Source organism: Emydura macquarii, unplaced genomic scaffold (assembly GCF_026122565.2).
Source record: "Emydura macquarii macquarii isolate MOO-44397 ecotype Brisbane River unplaced genomic scaffold, CSIRO-AGI_Emac_v2 contig_2768, whole genome shotgun sequence".
In the NCBI taxonomy this organism is placed as follows: Eukaryota; Metazoa; Chordata; order Testudines; family Chelidae; genus Emydura; species Emydura macquarii.
The window spans coordinates 43020973-43040453 of NW_027132905.1; the positions used below are offsets into that span (position 1 = coordinate 43020973).

The following is a 19481-nucleotide window of genomic DNA, read 5'->3' on the forward strand; positions in this document are numbered from 1 at the left end:
TTAGCTGTGATTTTATAAACTAGGAAATTTTCTTTTCAAAAGAATGCCAAAATGGAAAGGGCGGCGGGGAGGGGAAAAAAGAAAAGGCAGAATAAGTAAGTTACTGTGCCCATGACATTCTACAGCAAGTGCAGATTAGACTGTCTCATTGTCTACTTTGAGTAGTAGGAATGGTCATGTGAAAAGAGAAATAAGTCCTTGTTCTCTATCCTGGGCTCTCGTGTGTTGGATTGGTACAGTAGCTTTTCATTTCTGAAGATTTAAAATCAAATTCTTTGTCCAAAGTGAAAGTTACTTAAGCAGTCTCAACTTTGTTCTCATTTATCCAATGTGCCCTGTGATGCTGGCAAATCAGCAGCTCTTGCCAAATCTGTAGGAGTCAGATGAGCACTGACAAATTCATAGCTGGAAACCAGACCAGCTCACCTATATATTAGTATTATTCAAGATTGGTGTTAGACGTATAAGAATGTGTTTAGTGTTTAGACTATAAAATGCCTGTAAATTGCTGCATGCCTTAATCTTATTTGTAATCTCTGTATCCTATGCTGTAAGGTAATATGTAAATTTTGCTTTAGAGTTGTAAAAATGCTTGCTCTGACTTCTGAACCTAGGTAGGAAGAGTGGTTCCCCTGCTTATCAAGAAGGACTATCTAGATTAAATGGGTCATTGCAGGAAAAGAACTTCTTAGATTGCCCCATCCGCCGATGAAGAATTTACATGCAGGAGCACTCATCCCATCGGTTTGGACTCTGGAGAAAAGACATAACCATTTCTTCCAGTGAGCATCTTTATCTCTTTGCTGTTTGGACTCTCACAAGGACTGGAGCTAAGAAACAAAAGAAGAGATCACCAGGATCAACCTGGGTTAGCCCTAAAAGACATTCAGTGGACAGATTACTACATTTCTGTCACCTTTTGGAACCATGGACTGTAACTCCTCTGTGCTTGCTTGTTGCCTGCTTTAACCTGTAAATAACTCTCTCATTTCTTTTTCCTAGTTAATAAATCCTTAGTTAGTTTACTATGGGATTGGCCACCAGCATTGTCTTTGGTATGAGATCTCAAGTACAAATTGATCTGGGGCAGGTGACTATTGTCTCAGGATTGGGAGAAACACACAAAATGTTTTTAGGCATGTGTGATGTAAGTGACCATTTAGCACTAAGTCCAGTCTGTCTGGGTGGCAAGATATATGGAAGTGCCCAATGGGACTGTCTAAGACTCCATGGTAAGGCTGTGACAGTGATCCAGGAGTTCACATTTGTTACTGGGTTGGTGAAATCGAAGTATAGAACATATCACCAGTTTGGGGTATCTGTCCTGCTTTTTGACAGTCTGCCTTGAGGATGGCACTCACGGTCATGAACCATGCCAGACATCAATGCAATTGACATGGTCTTGGCAGGAGTCACATGCCACAAATCAATTGTGCTTATAGATCATAACCCCAATGCTGTTAAGTTTAAATTTGATATTCAGAGATTTCAAGGATTAAAGATCAGTCCCCACGAGTGACTCGATCATATGAGGGTCTTGTATAAAAGGCCTTGAAAAGTTATGTAAAGAGAGTTCCTCATTTGAGGCTGAGTGCCTTGTGCATAAATTTTAACCAGGAAGTAGGTAAAGGGGTGGGGCACAAGCACTTTCCTGCCCTGAGTGACACAGAAACTGACTGGTATGGCTGAAGCTCTGGGCAACCCAGGAGGAATGTGAGCACCAGATACTGATGGAACTGCAGATCAAGGAAAAAAGAAACTGAGGAGATGGAGAAGAGCACCTACCAAAGACACAAATTGAGGAGGAAACTCATGGAAGATGCATGAGAAGCTGAGGCGGGAGCACACCAGAAACAGATGGAAGCTCACCCACTGCAGCTGAAAGTACTGGAGATGCAAAAACAGCATCCTCAGCTAGTGAGTATACCCCCCACAGGGAGAAAGCCTGCTCAATTTATCAAGAAGCTGACTGTATAGAAGAGTTCCTACCCAGCTTTGAGAGACTGTAGGGGATCCACAAGTTTCCAGAGGATAAGCAGATGCCAGTCCTCCTGACTGTATTAACTGGGAAGGCAAGACAGGTTTTTTTGATGATCCGAAGGAGGATGATGCTAAAATGTATTGAAAAGGTTTAAGGTTACCCCTGAGTCCTATCGATTTGAAGTTCAGAAATTTTTAAATGTTTGACAGTAAATCTTAAAATGTGTAATTTTATGGAAAAATGGATAATAGGGGCAGGGGCTGAAGGTGACTATTAAAAACTAATCTGATTGTGCAGGGGCAATTGTTATGGGTGGTTACAGATGAGGAGATGGCAGCCATCTATAACTACCTTCCATCGTTTTGGAGGCTGCAGAAATTGTTGATGAATATGTTGAGTCGAAGGATCATGGTGGGGAGGGGGGGAATGGAAATCCCCCTGTTCCTCAGGTTAAGAGGGAGGAGGAGTCTAGAAATAAATCTAACCCCAACTTTAATAAAAAACCTCAAGGGAGCCCAGATTTTAAAGCCTCTAACTGTAAGAGAAGGCATGTAGTCTGCCACATTGCGTGGCTCCCTGTGTGATGAAGTCAGGCTGGACAGCTGTAAAAAGAGTGGGTTTCTCTCCTCTTCCCCCCCTCCCCCATCCCCCCCCCCCAATCTGTGTATTCTTCTGTGTTTGCAAGCTGCATGTTCATGTAGCCATTGACAGACACCAGGTAGTCCTTGTACTCCATCCCCCACTTCAGCTTCACCATCACCGGCTTCCCCGTCTGCCCGTTCAGGAAGGGCTTGGGGCTCAGGGGCAAGCTCATGGTAACGCGGCCTGGCACAAGGCAGTGAAAAAACAAAAATTACTCGCCGGGCAGCCCCATGTGCGCCTGAAGGCAGGTATACTAGCCCTAAAATAACAGCCCTTTTCCCTATAAGCTGGTTCCCTATAAGGTGTTACTTCAGGTCAACTAGGGACACCAAGCCCAATTAAGAGCTGTCTGAGATCTTTAAAAACTCTTCCTCTTGTGACAGGAGGAGGACTAGAGATAAGCTGCTGCAGGGCTAGTGGGAGCAGGGAGAAAAATTTTTTTTTTTCTTCCCCCCCCCCTCATGATAGGAAACTGGTCTCCTCCCTATGGAGGAAGTTACCTAACTGCCTGTTTAGGGGAAGGAATTGGTACCCTGGGGCCAATAACAAGGCCACACACCCTCCTGAGGGGGTAGGAAAAGGTATTCCCCTTTTGTTTTATGTTGTGAATTTTTCTTTTGTTTGGTGGAGGATAGTCCTTGGGTCTGCACTGAGGCCTACCTGGAAAATATTGAGAAATAAACCCCAAGTGGCAAAATAAACACTGTCCAGAATGGGGCTGCTTTATTCCGGGTCCTACCGCCATAAGAGGGGGAAGCAGTGAGCCCAGCAATGTGGAGGAGGTGCTTTGCTACACTGAAAAGCAAATTGCCCAGAGCTTAAGATCCAATTCACTATTCACACTCCCAACCCACAGTGTTAGCGCCACTGCCATTGCCCAGGGAGAACAGTGGAGGAGTAGGAAGACCCAGTGAACTATGTTAGGACTGAGTCTTGGTAAGGTAGTGAACATTTTTTTTTTAAAGAATGCTAAGGTAAATGTCATAAATTGTAAGTGCTGCAGGAATACAGTATCCCCAAGTCACTTTGGTTAAGGAGAGTTTGGTGAGAGGAAGACAGACTCTCTGTAAGAGTTTAAATACAGTGGCTTTGATTGTGCCTCTGGCTAAGATCCACCTTGAGCGGGATGATTTTAAGGGTGAGGTCATTGTAGCATTAGGAATTTGCTTCCTGCTTATATTTTAATAGGTAGTAACATTTTAGCCATGTCTAAGCAGGTTAATGTTATAAACCATAGCCAGAAAGAGTATTTCTCTGTCCACAGACAAAGCAGGTGAGTCAACAAGGAGGGCTGGAAAGGGGCAGGGGGAATGCCCTCAGCTCTTCGTTGAGAGTAGCAACTTATCTTCAGAGGAGAAATTTGAAAATTCCATTGCTTTGGCCAGAATCTGCTCTGAATTTAAGTGAGGCTTAAAAGGAGTTTATGAAGGCCCAGCAAGCTGACCCTTCTCTGGACCAAGAGAGGATTGCAGCTCAGAATAATACCCCAGCTGGGGAAGGAAAAGGTAGATTTTTTTTGTAGAAGGTGGTTTGTATCGGGAGGCTCTAATAGGGAAAACGAGTCAGGCTGGTGAGGTTTACAAGTAGGCAGGTATGCCTGAGAGGGGAGGGAGGGAAGTACTGAGGATACAGGACAACCTGTAGGGGACTATGTCACTTACTCGTTTAAAGAGAATTTACAGGCTATGATGGATCTGCTGCAACAGAACCTGGAAAAAAGTCAAATAGCAGAAGGCTTGTTATGATAGGCATGCTGAAGAAAGATCGTGTGATACTGGTGATTTGGTGTTAGTGCTGATTCCATTGAGGAAAAACAAAATGCAGAATTGTTGGGAAGGACTATAAAGAAGCCCCATGACAGAGGAGCTTGCACGAAAGGGAGATGGGCATGAATATGACTTCTTGTGCTGATCAGAGAATGTTTACTGCCCCTTTAATTGATTTGGTCAGGGAGAGCAAGGAAGAGACTCTTTTGCAGGGCACTGTGATGTGGATATGAAAAGCCCCAAAGCAAGAAATATTAGCCCTTTTAAAGCATCACAGACAGGTATTTTCCAACCAGCCAGGTTTAACTGACAGGTAGACACTTACGGCAACCACTCCAGAGAGCGCGACATGCCCCTCCCCCTCAAAAAAAATAAAATAAAAATCCCACAGCAATTTTTGCATAGTGGATGGTCTTTTCTTAGGAGATACTTAAGACTTGAATAACAGAAGATCTATCAAAGCTGTTAGGATGGTGGGTTTGAGCTAACACTGTCCCTGGCACTAGCCTGTGGTTTTGGGCATTTTACTCTCATAAGATCTAAATCCAGAAAATGTTCTCCATCTTAGAGCTGAATTCCTCCATTGCTCTTCTGTTCTTGTGGACAAATATATAACATAGCAAGATGATTAGGACTGAAATTTTACGTACAGTTTTATTAACTATTTCATTTTTGTTGAATATTTTGTTTATTAAAATGTCAAGGAGAAGGCAGAATTTGCAGAACTTTCTCATTTATATATAAACACAAATGACATGCAAGAAACTATCTGAAGTGCACACACCGTCTACCACTCAACTAATACTACATATATAGCAGCAAAATCCATTCAAAGCCTTCTTATTTCCATATTGAGCATAAAGAGATTCTTCAAGTTAGTGAAATTGAACATTCCTCTGTGCTACTCTGCAGCATTGTGTTGACCCACACTTCTTGTTCTTCTATACATAGTTACTCTTAAGGAGTATTTTCTTTTTCTGTCTCAAATGTATTACATTTACTGTTAGCCTTTCCTTGCAGGAATTAGTCATTTGAAAGTGGGTTATGTTTCCACTCATCAAAAAGCAACTAAAATGCAAATAGGCCTTTGAATTTTATGCAATACAGGTGTTTTCCCTGCCATATCTTATGGCATTGTGGTTAACTACAGTTTATAGGAATGCTGATCAGATAAAATGTTTTAAGATTTGCTGAATAAGGAAATTGTATATACAGTTAATTTTTGTACCTGGGCAACAGACAACTGAGCTCTGTTTGGGAAATTAAACTAATTGTCTACCGCTTTCTGAGGATGAGGACAGACAGAATTACTCTTCATTTGGTCTCTCACTACAGCGTCTCATCTTGATTAGATAGTCCAGATAATATATTCATCATGCTGGTCTCAAGCTCCAGACTACGTGTAAGGATGGCACTCTTACTGTCAGTAATTGTGCAAATGCAACATCTCTGCAGTTCTGATACTGGGACACTCAAAGTGTAGAGGCACTAGTTGGTAGTTTGGTGCAGCAGAGAAATATCCATCAGCAAATAGGTTGAAACTATAATTTCACTTCACTTGTGACTAAAATCTGCATAGGAGAAGGGCAGGTTTTGAGGGATTTTTGAACACTTAGAATTGACAATGCTAAGATAGTGTAAGCAAGCCTTGCAACTAATATATGCTCAGTGATGCTTATGAGCAGCCGTGTGCACATTAGAATCTATTTTAGGGGCCTGATCCAAAGTTCACTGAAGTCAGTGGGGAGTCTTTCCATTAACTTCAATAGGCGTTGGATCAGGCCGTAACTGAGAGCAAGAATGTTGCCCAGGAAGCTTGGCTTGTCTAGTTCTCCTTTTCAGAATATGCAATGGGAATTTTAGCTCCTTTCTGAATCGCTCCTGATATTGCTCTGACTGGTGTGTTCTAGATATGGAAGGAGAACTTTTTTTTTTTTTTTTTTTTTAAAGATGGATAGAGGGAACCTCAGTTAAAAAATAAACAATGTAAACTGTAGTTTTTGTTTCTAAACTAGTCCCATAGTTGGACTACTCACTAAGACCATTTGAAAGATTGCTCCCACCCTCCACAACATATCCTTTCTTCAATTCTGGGGGAAGATCATTGATTATGAAATGGCTCTAGAACTATGGAGGCAACTGATACTTTCTTCCTTATTTATAATTTAACACACCTGAAAGCATGTTAGAAACCTCCCAAAACAGATAAGACATGAGCTTATTAATTTTGGACTCGACCCAACAATGTTCTACGCAACCCTGGGCTGGATGCTGAATGCACCATGCTTTTCTTTATTGGCATAGCTGATGGGTGATAAGTATGTGTGAGTGAGAGGTTGGACTTTCAACGTTCCTCTCGTTAAAAATTGCCCATAATAGAAGGGGGGAAACTTTATGTATTTAATCCTATCAGGTTCAGTTTCAGTCCCAGACTGTGTAAGTGTGTATTGTAAACCAGGATGCTCTATATTGCAGATTCAAAAATAACTCTAGTGTACTTTCAGTGGAAACTATTGTTCGAATAGTAATTCTTTCAGTCAGTCAAATTCAGGAAAACATCCGCATTTAAAAAAAAAAAAATGCTTGTCAGACATATGACACGTGCAAAAAAATGAAAGGAAGTGAAAAATAAGCTGGCCTTTTTTGTTCCGATGTGACTTGGTGCATGTGTGGTTAAATTTGCATCTGCTCCTTGCAGCAAAAACTTTCCACTTATTAAATTCTAACCATAACTGAAGAATTTGCAAGGTTTGGGTCTGTAATGCAACCATTTTTTAAATAAAACATTCTGAAATACTCCAATTCTCATATAGAACACTTGGGTTACTGAGAGAAGTTCCTAACTCATTGAAATGTAAATTTAGTTTTTACTATGCAACTGGAGTGATAACTATGGTTAAGGTTGTTTCCACAGCATTTTCATTCTAAGCTGTTGCTTTAAGTCTCTTAAAACTTTCCAAAACTTCCATCTACTGGGCTGAAATCTTACAGGTTTAGTCTTTTACCAAGGCCACGTGTCTGTTTTTTGGAGTGTTCTTATTTCTGTTTTTGAAGTCTGAGTCAAAAATGATTCAGACATTTGGTACAAATAATGGGATGGCAGGGGGAACTTCTTTATTTTTTTAAATCAAACTTTAAATACATCTCTAGCTGTTCTAAATTGATAGAATTTAGAAACTTTCAAGGAACAAATCTCCATTAAGTGCTTTTGACTCTCTCGTCATAGACTCATAGACTTTAAGGTCAAAAGGGACCATCATGATCATGTAGTCTGACCTCCTGTACATCACAGGCAAATGTTACCCACCTCAATCCTCCCCCCACCCGCCCCATTTTATAATAGGCCAATAACCTCTGGCTGAGTTACCGAAGTCCTCAAATCTTGATTTGAAGATTGCACAAAGTATCAGCAGAGTAATTACAAGTACCAGTAGCTTAACTTAGTAGATACTCTGAAAAATCTGTGACAGCAAATCAAGAACAGAGAAGTCTGTTTGGATGGGGGACATTAAGTGAACACTGAAGCGAGGTAGTGTATTTGTGATTTAGTAGGTGGCAGTCTTTTGTGTTTTTTCTGAACCAGTTACCAGCATGGTATTAGGGGGCACTGTGCTACTAAATATGCTCTTTTAGATAAGCCATAAAACCAAAATATTAAGTCTGGCAACTTATTGCCATTAAAGATACCATGGCACTTCTTTTTCAAACATAGAAGTGTTAACCCCAGTGTTTTGGCCATATATGAGCCTGAATAGTTAATTATAACTAATTAAATTCCCCTCACAGTACTCTCCATGTCCTGTACTAAGCTGATTTGTGGATTAGTGTTTGCTAAAAGTTCTTTTCGTCTCAAAGGTAACTATATTTCAGTGGTGTTTGAAATGATTTCTTTGTATAGTTTGGGATATTTTGGAGTGAAACACTCCATCATTGTAAGAGATTATTTAGTACCTTGGAGTACTGAGCCAGGTTCCATCTTACAGGTCAGCCTAGCTTTCATAAATTAATTAATGAAAAATAGTGTTGTATTTTAAGAACCATAAATAAAATCTATATTATCCAAATATAGAATATTATACAACTATTATGTTTACAGGGCTGATTGCACTTTTTTTTAATTTTTAGCACAGGAGGTTTTAGATAACCTGAAAGACCGTTGGTACCAAGCTGACAATCCACCTGCTGACCTGTTACTGAATGAGGAAGAGTTCTTGTCTTTTCTTCATCCGGAGCATAGTAGGGGGATGCTGAAGTTTATGGTCAAAGAAATCATCCGTGATCTAGGTATGTCATTTTAAACTATGTTTACTTGGGGGGGCCTGTCTACCCTACAAAACTTACTGTCCGGGGACCATGTTGTTATATCAATGGTAGTGTCCTGGAACAAACAGAAGCATGGTTTGGTCTTGTATTTGTGGATGGGACCAAACTGCTGTCCTCGAGTTATAGCTGTGAAAACAAATATGCTGCTGGTGCAAGTTGGAGGCAACTCAATGGAGTTGCTCTTGCTTATATCAGTGGTGAACTTGGCCTATAACACAATACCAGTCTTAAGGGTGTTATAGGTTTTGGTCCACTGCATACGGGCAAGACCCAACCATATTACAGTATGCTTGGATACTCCTATGTTACTACAAAGTCACTCAGCTAGGTAGATTGTAGCACAGATGGACTTGATGCGTGTTCTAGTCATTTTGTGATGCGGTAGTATGAAGGACTGTCATAGGATGACACTGGCCCTATAAGATGGAAGATTCTAGCACACCTGTGACTGGTCAGGTGACCTCAGTTGGTCTTAAAAGAGGGCGCCAGAGGAGACATCAGCAGGTGAAAGCAGCCTGAGACCAGGAGACTGAAGGACTTCCCTGAAGGAAGTTATAGGTGGCTTCTGGAGGAAAGCTGAAAGCAAGAGAGCAACAGAGGGAGTTTTCTGCTGACTTCTAAACATAAGAACTGAAGCTGAGGGCCAGAGAGGGTTGAAGCAAGGGCACAGTGGGTTGGCTTATCCACTGATGGCTCCACACTGGAGAGCTGGAGCCAGGGGAACAGTGCATAGGCCTACCTGTTGGCCTGTCTGAAACAAAAGGGTTAACAGAACAGGAGGCTTGACGGATGCTCCTGTGGAGAGGATGAACTCCCTCCCAGTAGAGAAGCAAGGGTAGAAGGAGTGTTCTGCTAGGAAGAGCGGGGTTGCACTCCAGCTGAAGGGCTGGGGTGGCTGTCCTGGTTCAAGGACAGAAGAGGACTGATAAAGAACCCAGGTGTGGTGGAAGACACTAGAACATAGTTCCTCTTGTCCGTCAACATACCGAGACTTCAGATTTTAAAGGACTGTATGCGCTGTATGAGAAATGGACTATGTTTTGGACTTTTGTTATGGATTATTTGAACTATGTTTTATTAATAAACCTGCCCCAAGGAGGGTATTATTGAGTCAAGAAAGCTTATGGGGAGTTACTGGAGAGTCTGAAGGAGGGAAACTGAGATGGGCATGCCTGTTTTGCCATATCCTGCAACTGGAGGGTTGTCCAGGCAGGGTTGCCCTGTGACAAGGATACTAGGGAAAATAATTGGTTTGTCCTGTCCAGGTACCAAGAGATTGTCCAGAATCATAACCTTAATGCATGTAAAGTAGGAAATAATTGATATTGCTAAGAATTTAACACCTCATCAAGTCCTCGCTGCCACAAAATCATTGCTGCTTTTTTTAAACTTAATAGTTCAGCAAAATAACGTCTTTGCTTTTTGGAATGCAAAAATGTTTATAAGCACGGGAGTTTGTATCAGTTCTGGAATATATCTTGAAAGCATGATGGATGTTCCTCTTTATCTAGGATAGGCATGCACAGAACTCAGGGTTGTCAGTGCTGCTTTACAGTTCGATCAAAACAAATCAGCTTTAAACTATCAGGTATACCATTCACAGGCAAACATTAGATTCATAAATAAAATTGTGACACCCCTCATTGGACTACTAATGGAGTCTGGTTTATATATTTAACATTCCTCTGTCACCATTTTAGAATGGTAGATCTATTTTTACAATAGTGCTAGAACTATTGATTTTTAAAATATTCAGAACACTTTGCCAGTGGTAAGTCTTACAAAATATTACTGGAAATCCTTCTGTAGGTTTCCTCTAATGCACATAGTACACTTCAAAGATTACAGTATCAAGAAAAGATAGTTTCAAACATTGATAAGGAATCATCTGCCACATATTGGTATCCCCACAGTTTATTACTCAATTAACAATTAATGTTGTTAAAACTTCACGAGGCTAGGAAATTCAACTTGTATGCCTTTCAGTAAGGGACCTACTGGAATAATTTTCAAACAAGTACAAGTAAAGCCTTAAGATATGCATGGGAATGTACAATATAAGCCTTTTCAGTCTATTGATAAGTGTGTGTTGTGAAGACTATTTAAAAACAGGTTAAAACACTATAGCCAATATAATCTGTACTGAAAAGCCTTTCCTGCTAATTATACAGATTATAATGGTTTGTGTTCACATTCTCTTGATGGCTAAAAATGTGTTGTCAGCATTCGTAAACCAGAAACTGATTTGCTTGGAAAGGACACCCATGACTTATTAAAGTGGGAGTGTAAGGTTGGGAACCAATTGTGTATGTTCTGCATACAGTCAGACTTACTGGCCAACAAGCACACAAAGCCCTCTACCGAATGTGCATAGTTAGCTGTTAATCTGACAGTACGTTGCACATCTGTGTGTTAACTTTCTCTTTGGTTGGAAATATTAAATAACTTGCAAGTCAAGATTTGTCAGATTGGATCACTCTTAAAGCATGTCAGTTTTTTGGCCTAATGTTCTCTTAGAGTGTCCTTTTAAAAATAACTTGTTCCTGTTGGTGACTTTATCTGCAGGTGAGGTTTAGCATAAGCAGCATATGATTCACTTTCCTCTGCTGCTCTGCTTCAAATCAGAGGTGGCATGGCTCACTCCTAGGCATAAAGCATTTGTGTAGTATGAACTACAGAACTCATTGCATGTAGGGAGTTGGGGTTGTGCTTGTGACCAAAAGCTAAACACTAAAAAACAGGGCTTTCCTCACTTACCCAGCCATTTTCTTGACCGTTTCCTACTTCTACTGGAAACATAACTTAGACCTGATAAAACGTATAAGGAACAAATCGAGTCAGTTTTCTAATTTCCTCACTTACACTTGTGCTGAAACCACAGGGGGCTGTACCATTAAGAGCTTTGAACTCTAGGAATTGTTCATGCCCTACTTTTCATTGGGCATTTGTAAGTAAATAGACTATTCACTCTAGTTGTTTTTTGGCTTGCATTACAGATCAAGATGGAGATAAGAAACTCACTCTTTCAGAGTTCATTTCCTTGCCTGTTGGTACAGTAGAGAACCAGCAAGCTCAGGATATTGATGATGATTGGGTGAAAGATAGAAAGAAAGAATTTGAGGAAGTTATTGATGCCAATCGCGATGGCATTGTCACCATGGAAGAGCTGGAGGTGGGTAACTCTGAAATCATTTATGTATATCGTTTTTCGAAATGTGACAGCACTTTCTAAATCCGAAAGAAGCCAAACTTTGCTCTCAGATGAAGGGTGATGGAAAAGGGGCAGCTCTTAAGCTTCTGCTTAAATTTTGGCCCATAATATAGCCAAGTACAAATATAGAAGAATGCTAGAGTAACTTTAGAAAAACAAATTTTCCCTACATACCTTTTTTTTTTTTTTTTTTTTGCATATTTCCCAGCATAGGGATTTTTAAATGTATAGTGCATGAAACCAAATCATTGATAGGTGCAAGAGCTCCGCACAAGAGAGAATGAATTGCACTTCCGATCTGATATGAGTAACTGATCTGATGTGAGTAATCTCCATGTTTAGAGGTCTTTAAGCTGCAGCTTGTCAAAGCCGTGGCTGGGATGATTTAGCTGAGGTTAGTCCTGCTTTGAGCAGGGGGTTGAACTAGATGACCTTCTGAGGTCCCTTCCAACTCTAATATTCTATGATTCTATGAAACTGGCGACCTATGTATTCAAATTCATTTTAAACAAAAAGTGAGAACCCTGATTTGTGCACATGCTATTTTTTCCCCAAAATCATTTATCGGTAAGAGTTGTCAAGTAGGTATGCCATCGACTGCATAACATACACCCATTTTTTGTTTAATAGATTTTGATTCTGAAAAGTTTGGATTGTTAAAAATATAAAAACTAGAGATGAATCAGATTAGGCAGACAGTGCCATGTCTTGAGTTCTGTGAAGGAGTCATAGAGTTAATGGGTCTTTTCTCACTGGTTCTTCAATCTAAGAGAGAACACGTGTGTGAGGGGGAGAAGAGTAATATTAGTGAGCAAAAAGAGGACAAAATTCCAGAAAGTGGATGCTTTTTTTTTAGATGGCTTATTAAAGGAATAATGAGTAATGTGTAAAAAGTTCTGAGTTCCAAAATCTAAATTTGGAATAGTAGGGAGGGAAGTGGATGGGTCAGACACTTAGTGGAGAAATTGCGTTGAGTTAGTGTATTGTGAGGTAAGTAAGAGTTGTATAGGGATAATTAAATGAAATCGCCTATGGAATGGAACATGATTTCTGTTTAACAGTACAGAGCAACACCACATAAGTATTCAGTTCATAATAGTGTCTGAGTTGGAATATGGCCTGGATGGTGAGATTAATACCTCTAGTTCTTCTTCGAGTAGTGTCCCCATGGATGCTTCACCTCAGGATGTGTGCATGCCCATGCACACTTGATTGTTTATTTTTGTCAGCGGTGTCAGCAAATCTGCACCTGTATCCTAGACCCCCTCATGCTCTGGGACAATGGTATAAAGGGGAGGGGCAGATCTGCCACCATTCCAGTTCATTCTCAGCCTTTACTGCTCAAGATCCTAAATGAATTAAAACAGGAAAAAGTAGTACCCATCCTCATAACACCGTCATGGATCAGACAGGTGTGGCTTTCTAGAACTGGTTTGCATGTCTCTGCAACTGCCTCTCCCCCTTCCCCTGACAGTGAATCTCCTCACCCAGGAGCCAGGAGCCATCACTCACCCCAACCTCTTGTCACTTCACCTCAAGCATGGCTACTAAATGGCTCTCTGGTATAGAGAACAGATCTGCTCCCCAGAGCTATAAACAGTGCTGCTTAATAGTAGAAAACCCCCAAAGAAAACTTTTCTCCAGAAATTAAAACACTTCCAGACTTGGTGCCAGTCACCAGTCTGTGCCTTCTCTTGAGTCTTATCTGAGATAAATTCAGCAGGTAATAGAGCATGTAAAAACCACAAGCTTACTGCTGAGTTCTATTAAGGTTCATCTAGCTGCTGTCACAGCTTGTCAAAGTGTTTTCAGTCTTCACCCACCCAACTACTATAAGGTTTATCAAATGCCTGTTCAACCTCTTCTCTCCTGTCCCCTATGGGACTTCAATGTAGTCCTCAGTGTGCTGAAGAAACCTTCACTGAACCTATGGGGAACGGTTCCCTCCTTCGTTTGTCCCTTAAGATCTCTTTCCTCGTAGTCAACACCTCAGCCAGGAGGGAAGGGGAGCTTGGAACCTACCTAAAGTTTTTCAGAATTCCATGTTAATCAGGAGTTTCACCTATTGGTGTTTTATTCCAGCCCTCACTCTGAGAAAAGAAACAAGTCTCTATATATTGAATGTAAAAAGGGCTTATTACCTAGACAGAATGAGGACCTTTAAGGCTTTGCCTACATTTTTCATCTTGTTTACCGAATGAATGAAAGAACATCCAACTTCCACCCAAAGACTGTCCAAATGGGTGGCAAGGTGCATCTAAACCTGTTATGAAGCCTCAGTGGTTTGTCCCCCTTTGAGGATGATTGAGCCCTGGTGGAATAAGCAATCTACCTCTTTAGCCCTATTGAAAAATATACCTATATCAAACATCTGCTGGGCAGCCACCTGGTCTTTGGTACATACATTTTCTCAGCACTATGCTCTAATTCCTGCTTCCAGAGCTGGTGCAGCTTTCAGTGACACTGTTCTACAATCCCTAATGAATCCATCTCTTCAGGGCCCTCTTCCAAACCGCTTGGGAATCTCCTCACCTGGAGCATCCATAGGGCTGCTACTTGAAGCAGAGGTTGCTGACCTTGTACAGTAACTGGAGTTCTTTGAGATGTGTCCCCCTATAGGTGCTTCATTACCCATCATCTTTCCCCTCTGCCTCAGAGTCTTTTGCTGGATTTTTGTGGTTGAGAAGAAACTGGGCAGACAATTAAGAAGCAAGGTACAAACCCCAAATTGGTTGAGAGTTCTTTACTTAGCTTTCACCAACCAATTATCAAGTGTAAACTCCCCAGGCACTGTAACAGCATTAACATAGAGTCACAGGCTCCACTTGGATACTTCCATCTATCTAATCAAGCTGGTAAGCTTTCCTTTGTGATAGGTGGTCCCTTACACCAAAAATCGCAACAATAATCAGATTACTCCCAGTCCTAAAGGACCAGTTGCTTACCCCAGGTTAACTGCATCTTAGATTTCACACCAAAGACCACGCTTATAGCCAATCTGATGATAAACTATATGAAGATTTATTATATTAGAAAAGGAAATGAGTTATTTACAAAATTAAATCATGTAAACATATGCACACAAAGAGTTCCAGTCTTGTTTCAAAAAGTAATAGAAACTTCTATGATAAGCAAGCTTTATATGTCCTTTAGGGGTAACCCAGGCTAAGCACTTGGGGATCTTTTGCTTATGCTTGGTAATTCTTGCTGCTCGGAGTCCAATCAGCAAAAAGATACAGTTCCTCCTAGCTAGGGCTTTATATTCCTTCCCCCCCTTTCTGTTTCGAGTTGCAAACTTAGCTGAGTTAAGGAATTCGCCTACTTGCATGTCTCTTCTTCTTTGGCAGACCCGGGGGTGGGGCAGGAAGAGCAATCAAAGTCTTTTGTCCTCTGAGGTTGCACAATAGTTCGTATGATGTTGCTGGACCTTCTCTCTTGGGCAGGATCTAATACCTTCTCTTAGAAGCCAGCATTTCATATTAATTTATGCCTGTTTCCTGTCTGTTGATTTACACAGGTACAGAGGCTTACAATGCAAATGCTTAAATATTACCTTTATAACATGGGATACAGGTGTTGTATATGAGATTAATGCATGCAGCAATTTACAAGCATTCAATAAAGTCTAAACACTAAGCACACTTTTATATCTTAAATACCTATTTTAACAATAATACACAGGTGAGCCAGAGTGATTCCAGCGATGTATTTGTCAGTATCCAAGTGAGGCATGGGGACCTTGGCGTAAGCTGGAACCTGGTTTGCTAGTATCACAGTATTGCATGTCAGATATTTTGACTGCAGGTTTGGAGGGGGTTATCTAGATCAAAGTTCCTTCAGAAATCCTGGTTATCTGATAGCTACAAATATATCTCAAACTTTAAATATTCTGATTTTTTTTGTTTTACCTATCCCAGGCCCTAAGTACATTTAAAGCAATGCCTCGTCCTAAAAATGCCTTACAATGCCTATACCCATAAATCATGCAAGAAAACCGACCTCTTAAAACTTTAATGTATATATTTTTTTTCACTTACAAAAGTTTCCGCAATATCAGGCTTTGAGTATCTTGTTTCCGTTTTAGTGTTCAATAGACCCAAAGGTTTAGTAGTGTTGGTTCTTGCATGAAACTAAGTCATCACAGAAAATGGGGCATTCTTAGCAATCTTATCAAACAGGTGATCACATTTGGTTGATGTGTTTTTGTTTCTGGTTTAGTCATTGTGTGAGGGTTTAATTTGGATCTTTCTAGTTTCCATTTTACAAAAATCTGCCAGGCAGACTGTAAGTCAGAGAAACCACTGGCACTTTGAAATCACCGATGGTAGAACTTGTTGCTGCTTTATCTGACGTGACGGGTTTTACATATATCATGAATGGAATCCGTTTTTTCTACATAGTAGAATATTTTGAGTTCAGAATGGGGGAGAGTTCTTACAAAGGCCTTGTATTTTTACTTTTTACATATGTGGTGTCTGACTGATAAATTCTATTCAATAATTGTTTAAACTGAAAAAAATCAAGTTTTGTCTCTTGAAAGAAAAACCTTCCTTTATCATGAAAATCTACGTTGTTTAAGAAAGTCTAAATGAAGAGACCTCTGATGTCCTTTGTCTGAGTTTTGATGTTGTTTTGTCAGAGCACAGATTCCTTTAAACCATTGTCCCCAGAATACATTGTGTGTGTGTCTCTGTCTCTCTCTGTCTCTCTGTTTTATGTACATACTTATAGAATTTGTTAGTGTGGGCTAAGTGAAGTGACTTTAAAATGGATCCAGGGCTTCCATCAATGACTTCCAGATCACATTTGCTTAGGTTACAAGATCAAAGATATTGTTTGTTACCAGCATTGCAGGCTCAACCTACTTAAAATCAAGCTGTGTTCTTAATGTCTGCTACAGTCCATGAACAAGTAGGTAGCAGGCATCTGCATCTCCTGGCAGTTTTGTGAATGAAGCATGGTGCAGAGTGGATTTCAGGTAACTTCTCATGAGTCATATGAGCTTTACTGTAAAAGGGGTCTTGTAACATGCCTGTGCAGAAAAGTATGAATCCAAAAGATTGAGGGTTAGATTATCAAAGGGAGCCTAGCTCGGCCTCTCTACTTGCAGGTGTAATTTTCCTCAGAAAAAGACATTGGGAAGAAACAAAAATTAAAAAAAACTCCCAAGTTGTCTAGTGAGACCTAAGCATCATCTACTTTTTTGTATAGGAACTTTCCTTGCCAGATTCTAGGTCTCATCTGGTGTCTGGAAACTTGCAGAGCTCTCTTATCTTCTGCCATTTGCCGGGAGGCCAATTTCCACATCAAATAAATTGTTGAAATACTGGTTGCAGTCAACCACCAGCTAACATCAGGGAAGTTCTGGACTTTTGGTAGAACCCAGGAGGTGATAGTGGGCGGAAGGATCTTTGAGATGAAAGTTATTGACCAGGCAGTCTGATACATTTTGGTGCATTCTACCATTTAAATTCATTTTTGGGTCAAATAATGGAGGCATCAATATTTTCTCAAACAGCTGGGGGCTGAGAGTTCCAAATTTTGGCTTGGAGGCATGTGCTATACTGCACACAATAACAGAAATTGATGACCTTTCATATCTATTGTAGGAATACATGGATCCTATGAATGAGTACAATGCCCTAAATGAAGCCAAGCAGATGATAGCTGTGGCAGATGAGAATCAGAATCATCACTTGGAGCTGGAGGAGATCCTGAAATACAGCGAATACTTCACTGGCAGCAAGCTTATGGACTATGCACGTAATGTTCACGAGGAGTTCTGATCGTGCTCACCTCTGCAGAACTCTGATGCACCTTCTTGCTTTCCAAAAACAAAAAGAAAGTTACCTTGCTGCTATATGTGTTGTGTGTGTATGATGTGTTGTCCTAGACTAAAAAAAAAGTCCATATAGAAGAACTGCAGTTCTCCTTTTGCCTTCAGTATAAAGAAGGAAAGAGCTGTAAGTAACAAGGCAGGGTCTGAACTAGCTCAGTTCATACTACCTTGTACAGTTATGGTAGCTGAAAGTTCAGCTTAGGCCTTGTGAAGACATCTTTAAATATCTAACTTCTGTTGCCTTCAAAGCTGCTGATCTGTGAAAATCATCATTAACATTGGAGGATCTTTAGTTTTTTTTAAAAGGGGGGTCATGTTTCAGATGTTTCTTTTCTGACAGCATTCTAGGAGAAACCAGCAAGGGATTGGAAAGCAGCTGTGCTTTTGCTCAGAACAGAATCCTTTATCTTTAGGGGTGTGGATATGTACTTTTCAGCTCATGGACATCAGCTGTAAATTGCATCAGAGGTGCATACTGTCTCAATGCAGGTGGGCTGATTAGGTTCTAATTGTACTAGAGTGGCTACTAGGAGGGTGAAGAAAAGAGAAATTTGAACACTATTAAAATATTCATTATAAGTGAGAGGCTCCATTAGATTAACTATGAGTGCTGAGGAGCTTATTGATATTCACCATTGCTTTTGGCAGGACAGGCTTGGCTTTCATTGCATTCCATTATATGAATGAGAAGCCTGCTGCAACTGAGTCTGTTAAAGATTTTGAACAGAGTAACCACGTGACTGGAAAGAACAGACAGTTGCCATGAGAAAGGAAACAGCAACCACATTGCTTAAAAAGGCTGTCCAATCCGATCTGTACTTTTTTGGTTCATCTTCTTCCTCTTCCTGCATGTTTCACAATACCTTTCATTCTGGGTATTGTGCATACTATGCTGACGACTATTAAATAACTTTGCTGTTCCAACACTGCTTTGGCAATCTGAAAAATTACTTTCCTTTTTAAACAGATGTGTGTTTGAAATTTTATGAGTGAAATCCTTTTTTCGATTTAAAGCAGAATGGAAACAGGTCTATAGTGTCACAAAAATCATGCTCTTGCATGGTTCTGCAGCTGTGGGAGATTGAAGCTCATTTTAATCACTTTCATTTCGAAAGAGTTCACATTTCTAAATACATCGAGAGGAATGTCTTAGTCTGTGAACTTTCGGGGAGCTGCAGTGAGCAAAAATGGATTCAGCTTTTAGAATCATGAACCGTGTTACAACTAATTATAATTTCTCTGTTCTCAATCTGGTTAAATTTGTTAAAACTAGTTAAATTTGTAGCTCTGCTTGGGTAGGTCACACAAGCTGATTGATGCCTATGAACTTTAGAGTGAGATTGGTCTCAACCTCCATTGGTTTAATTTATGTTCTCTTCTCTAGCTTTACTGTGGTCTAGCAGAGGCAGTTCAGAATTTCTTGAGCTTTCTGTTTTAATCTATTTTGGAGTAATCTCTATGGAGAATTATGCAACACAAGGGTCATATCCACTAATGTTTAAAATAAAAAATGCTTCACTCTATTCTAGCCTTATCCTTGCTGTAAAAACCCGTCTTTGGGGGTGGGGGATTGCTTGAAATTCCAATTAAGGTGTGTTATATTTGATCAAATTTATTCTCTTAACATAATGTAAATACAAGTAATGCAGTTTGTTTTGATTTAAAATGTCCCTTCTTTTGTTAAATGGTTTATATCAAAGTCTTTTTATATACATTTCT

The 19481-nt window shown here is 40.2% G+C and overlaps 2 protein-coding genes across 2 annotated transcripts in view; one reads left to right on the top strand and one right to left on the bottom strand.

Annotated features, from left to right (window-relative positions):
• The window catches only part of SDF4 (stromal cell derived factor 4), a 33510-nt gene extending 14225 nt beyond the window's left edge, over window positions 1–19285 (top strand). The window contains exons 5-7 of the mRNA XM_067567267.1: window positions 8515–8673; window positions 11709–11884; window positions 17533–19285. Of these exons, the coding sequence (XP_067423368.1) occupies window positions 8515–8673; window positions 11709–11884; window positions 17533–17709 (512 nt within the window). The 3' untranslated portion in view covers window positions 17710–19285. The remainder of the gene's footprint in view (window positions 1–8514; window positions 8674–11708; window positions 11885–17532) is intronic.
• Window positions 816–2795, bottom strand: LOC137165891 (small nuclear ribonucleoprotein F-like). The gene is made up of 2 exons (XM_067567399.1): window positions 2664–2795; window positions 816–830 (listed from the first exon to the last, which is right to left on the bottom strand). Exons 1-2 carry the CDS (start codon window positions 2793–2795, stop codon window positions 816–818), a joined length of 147 nt encoding a protein of 48 aa, XP_067423500.1.
• Window positions 19286–19481: the final 196 nt, after the last annotated feature.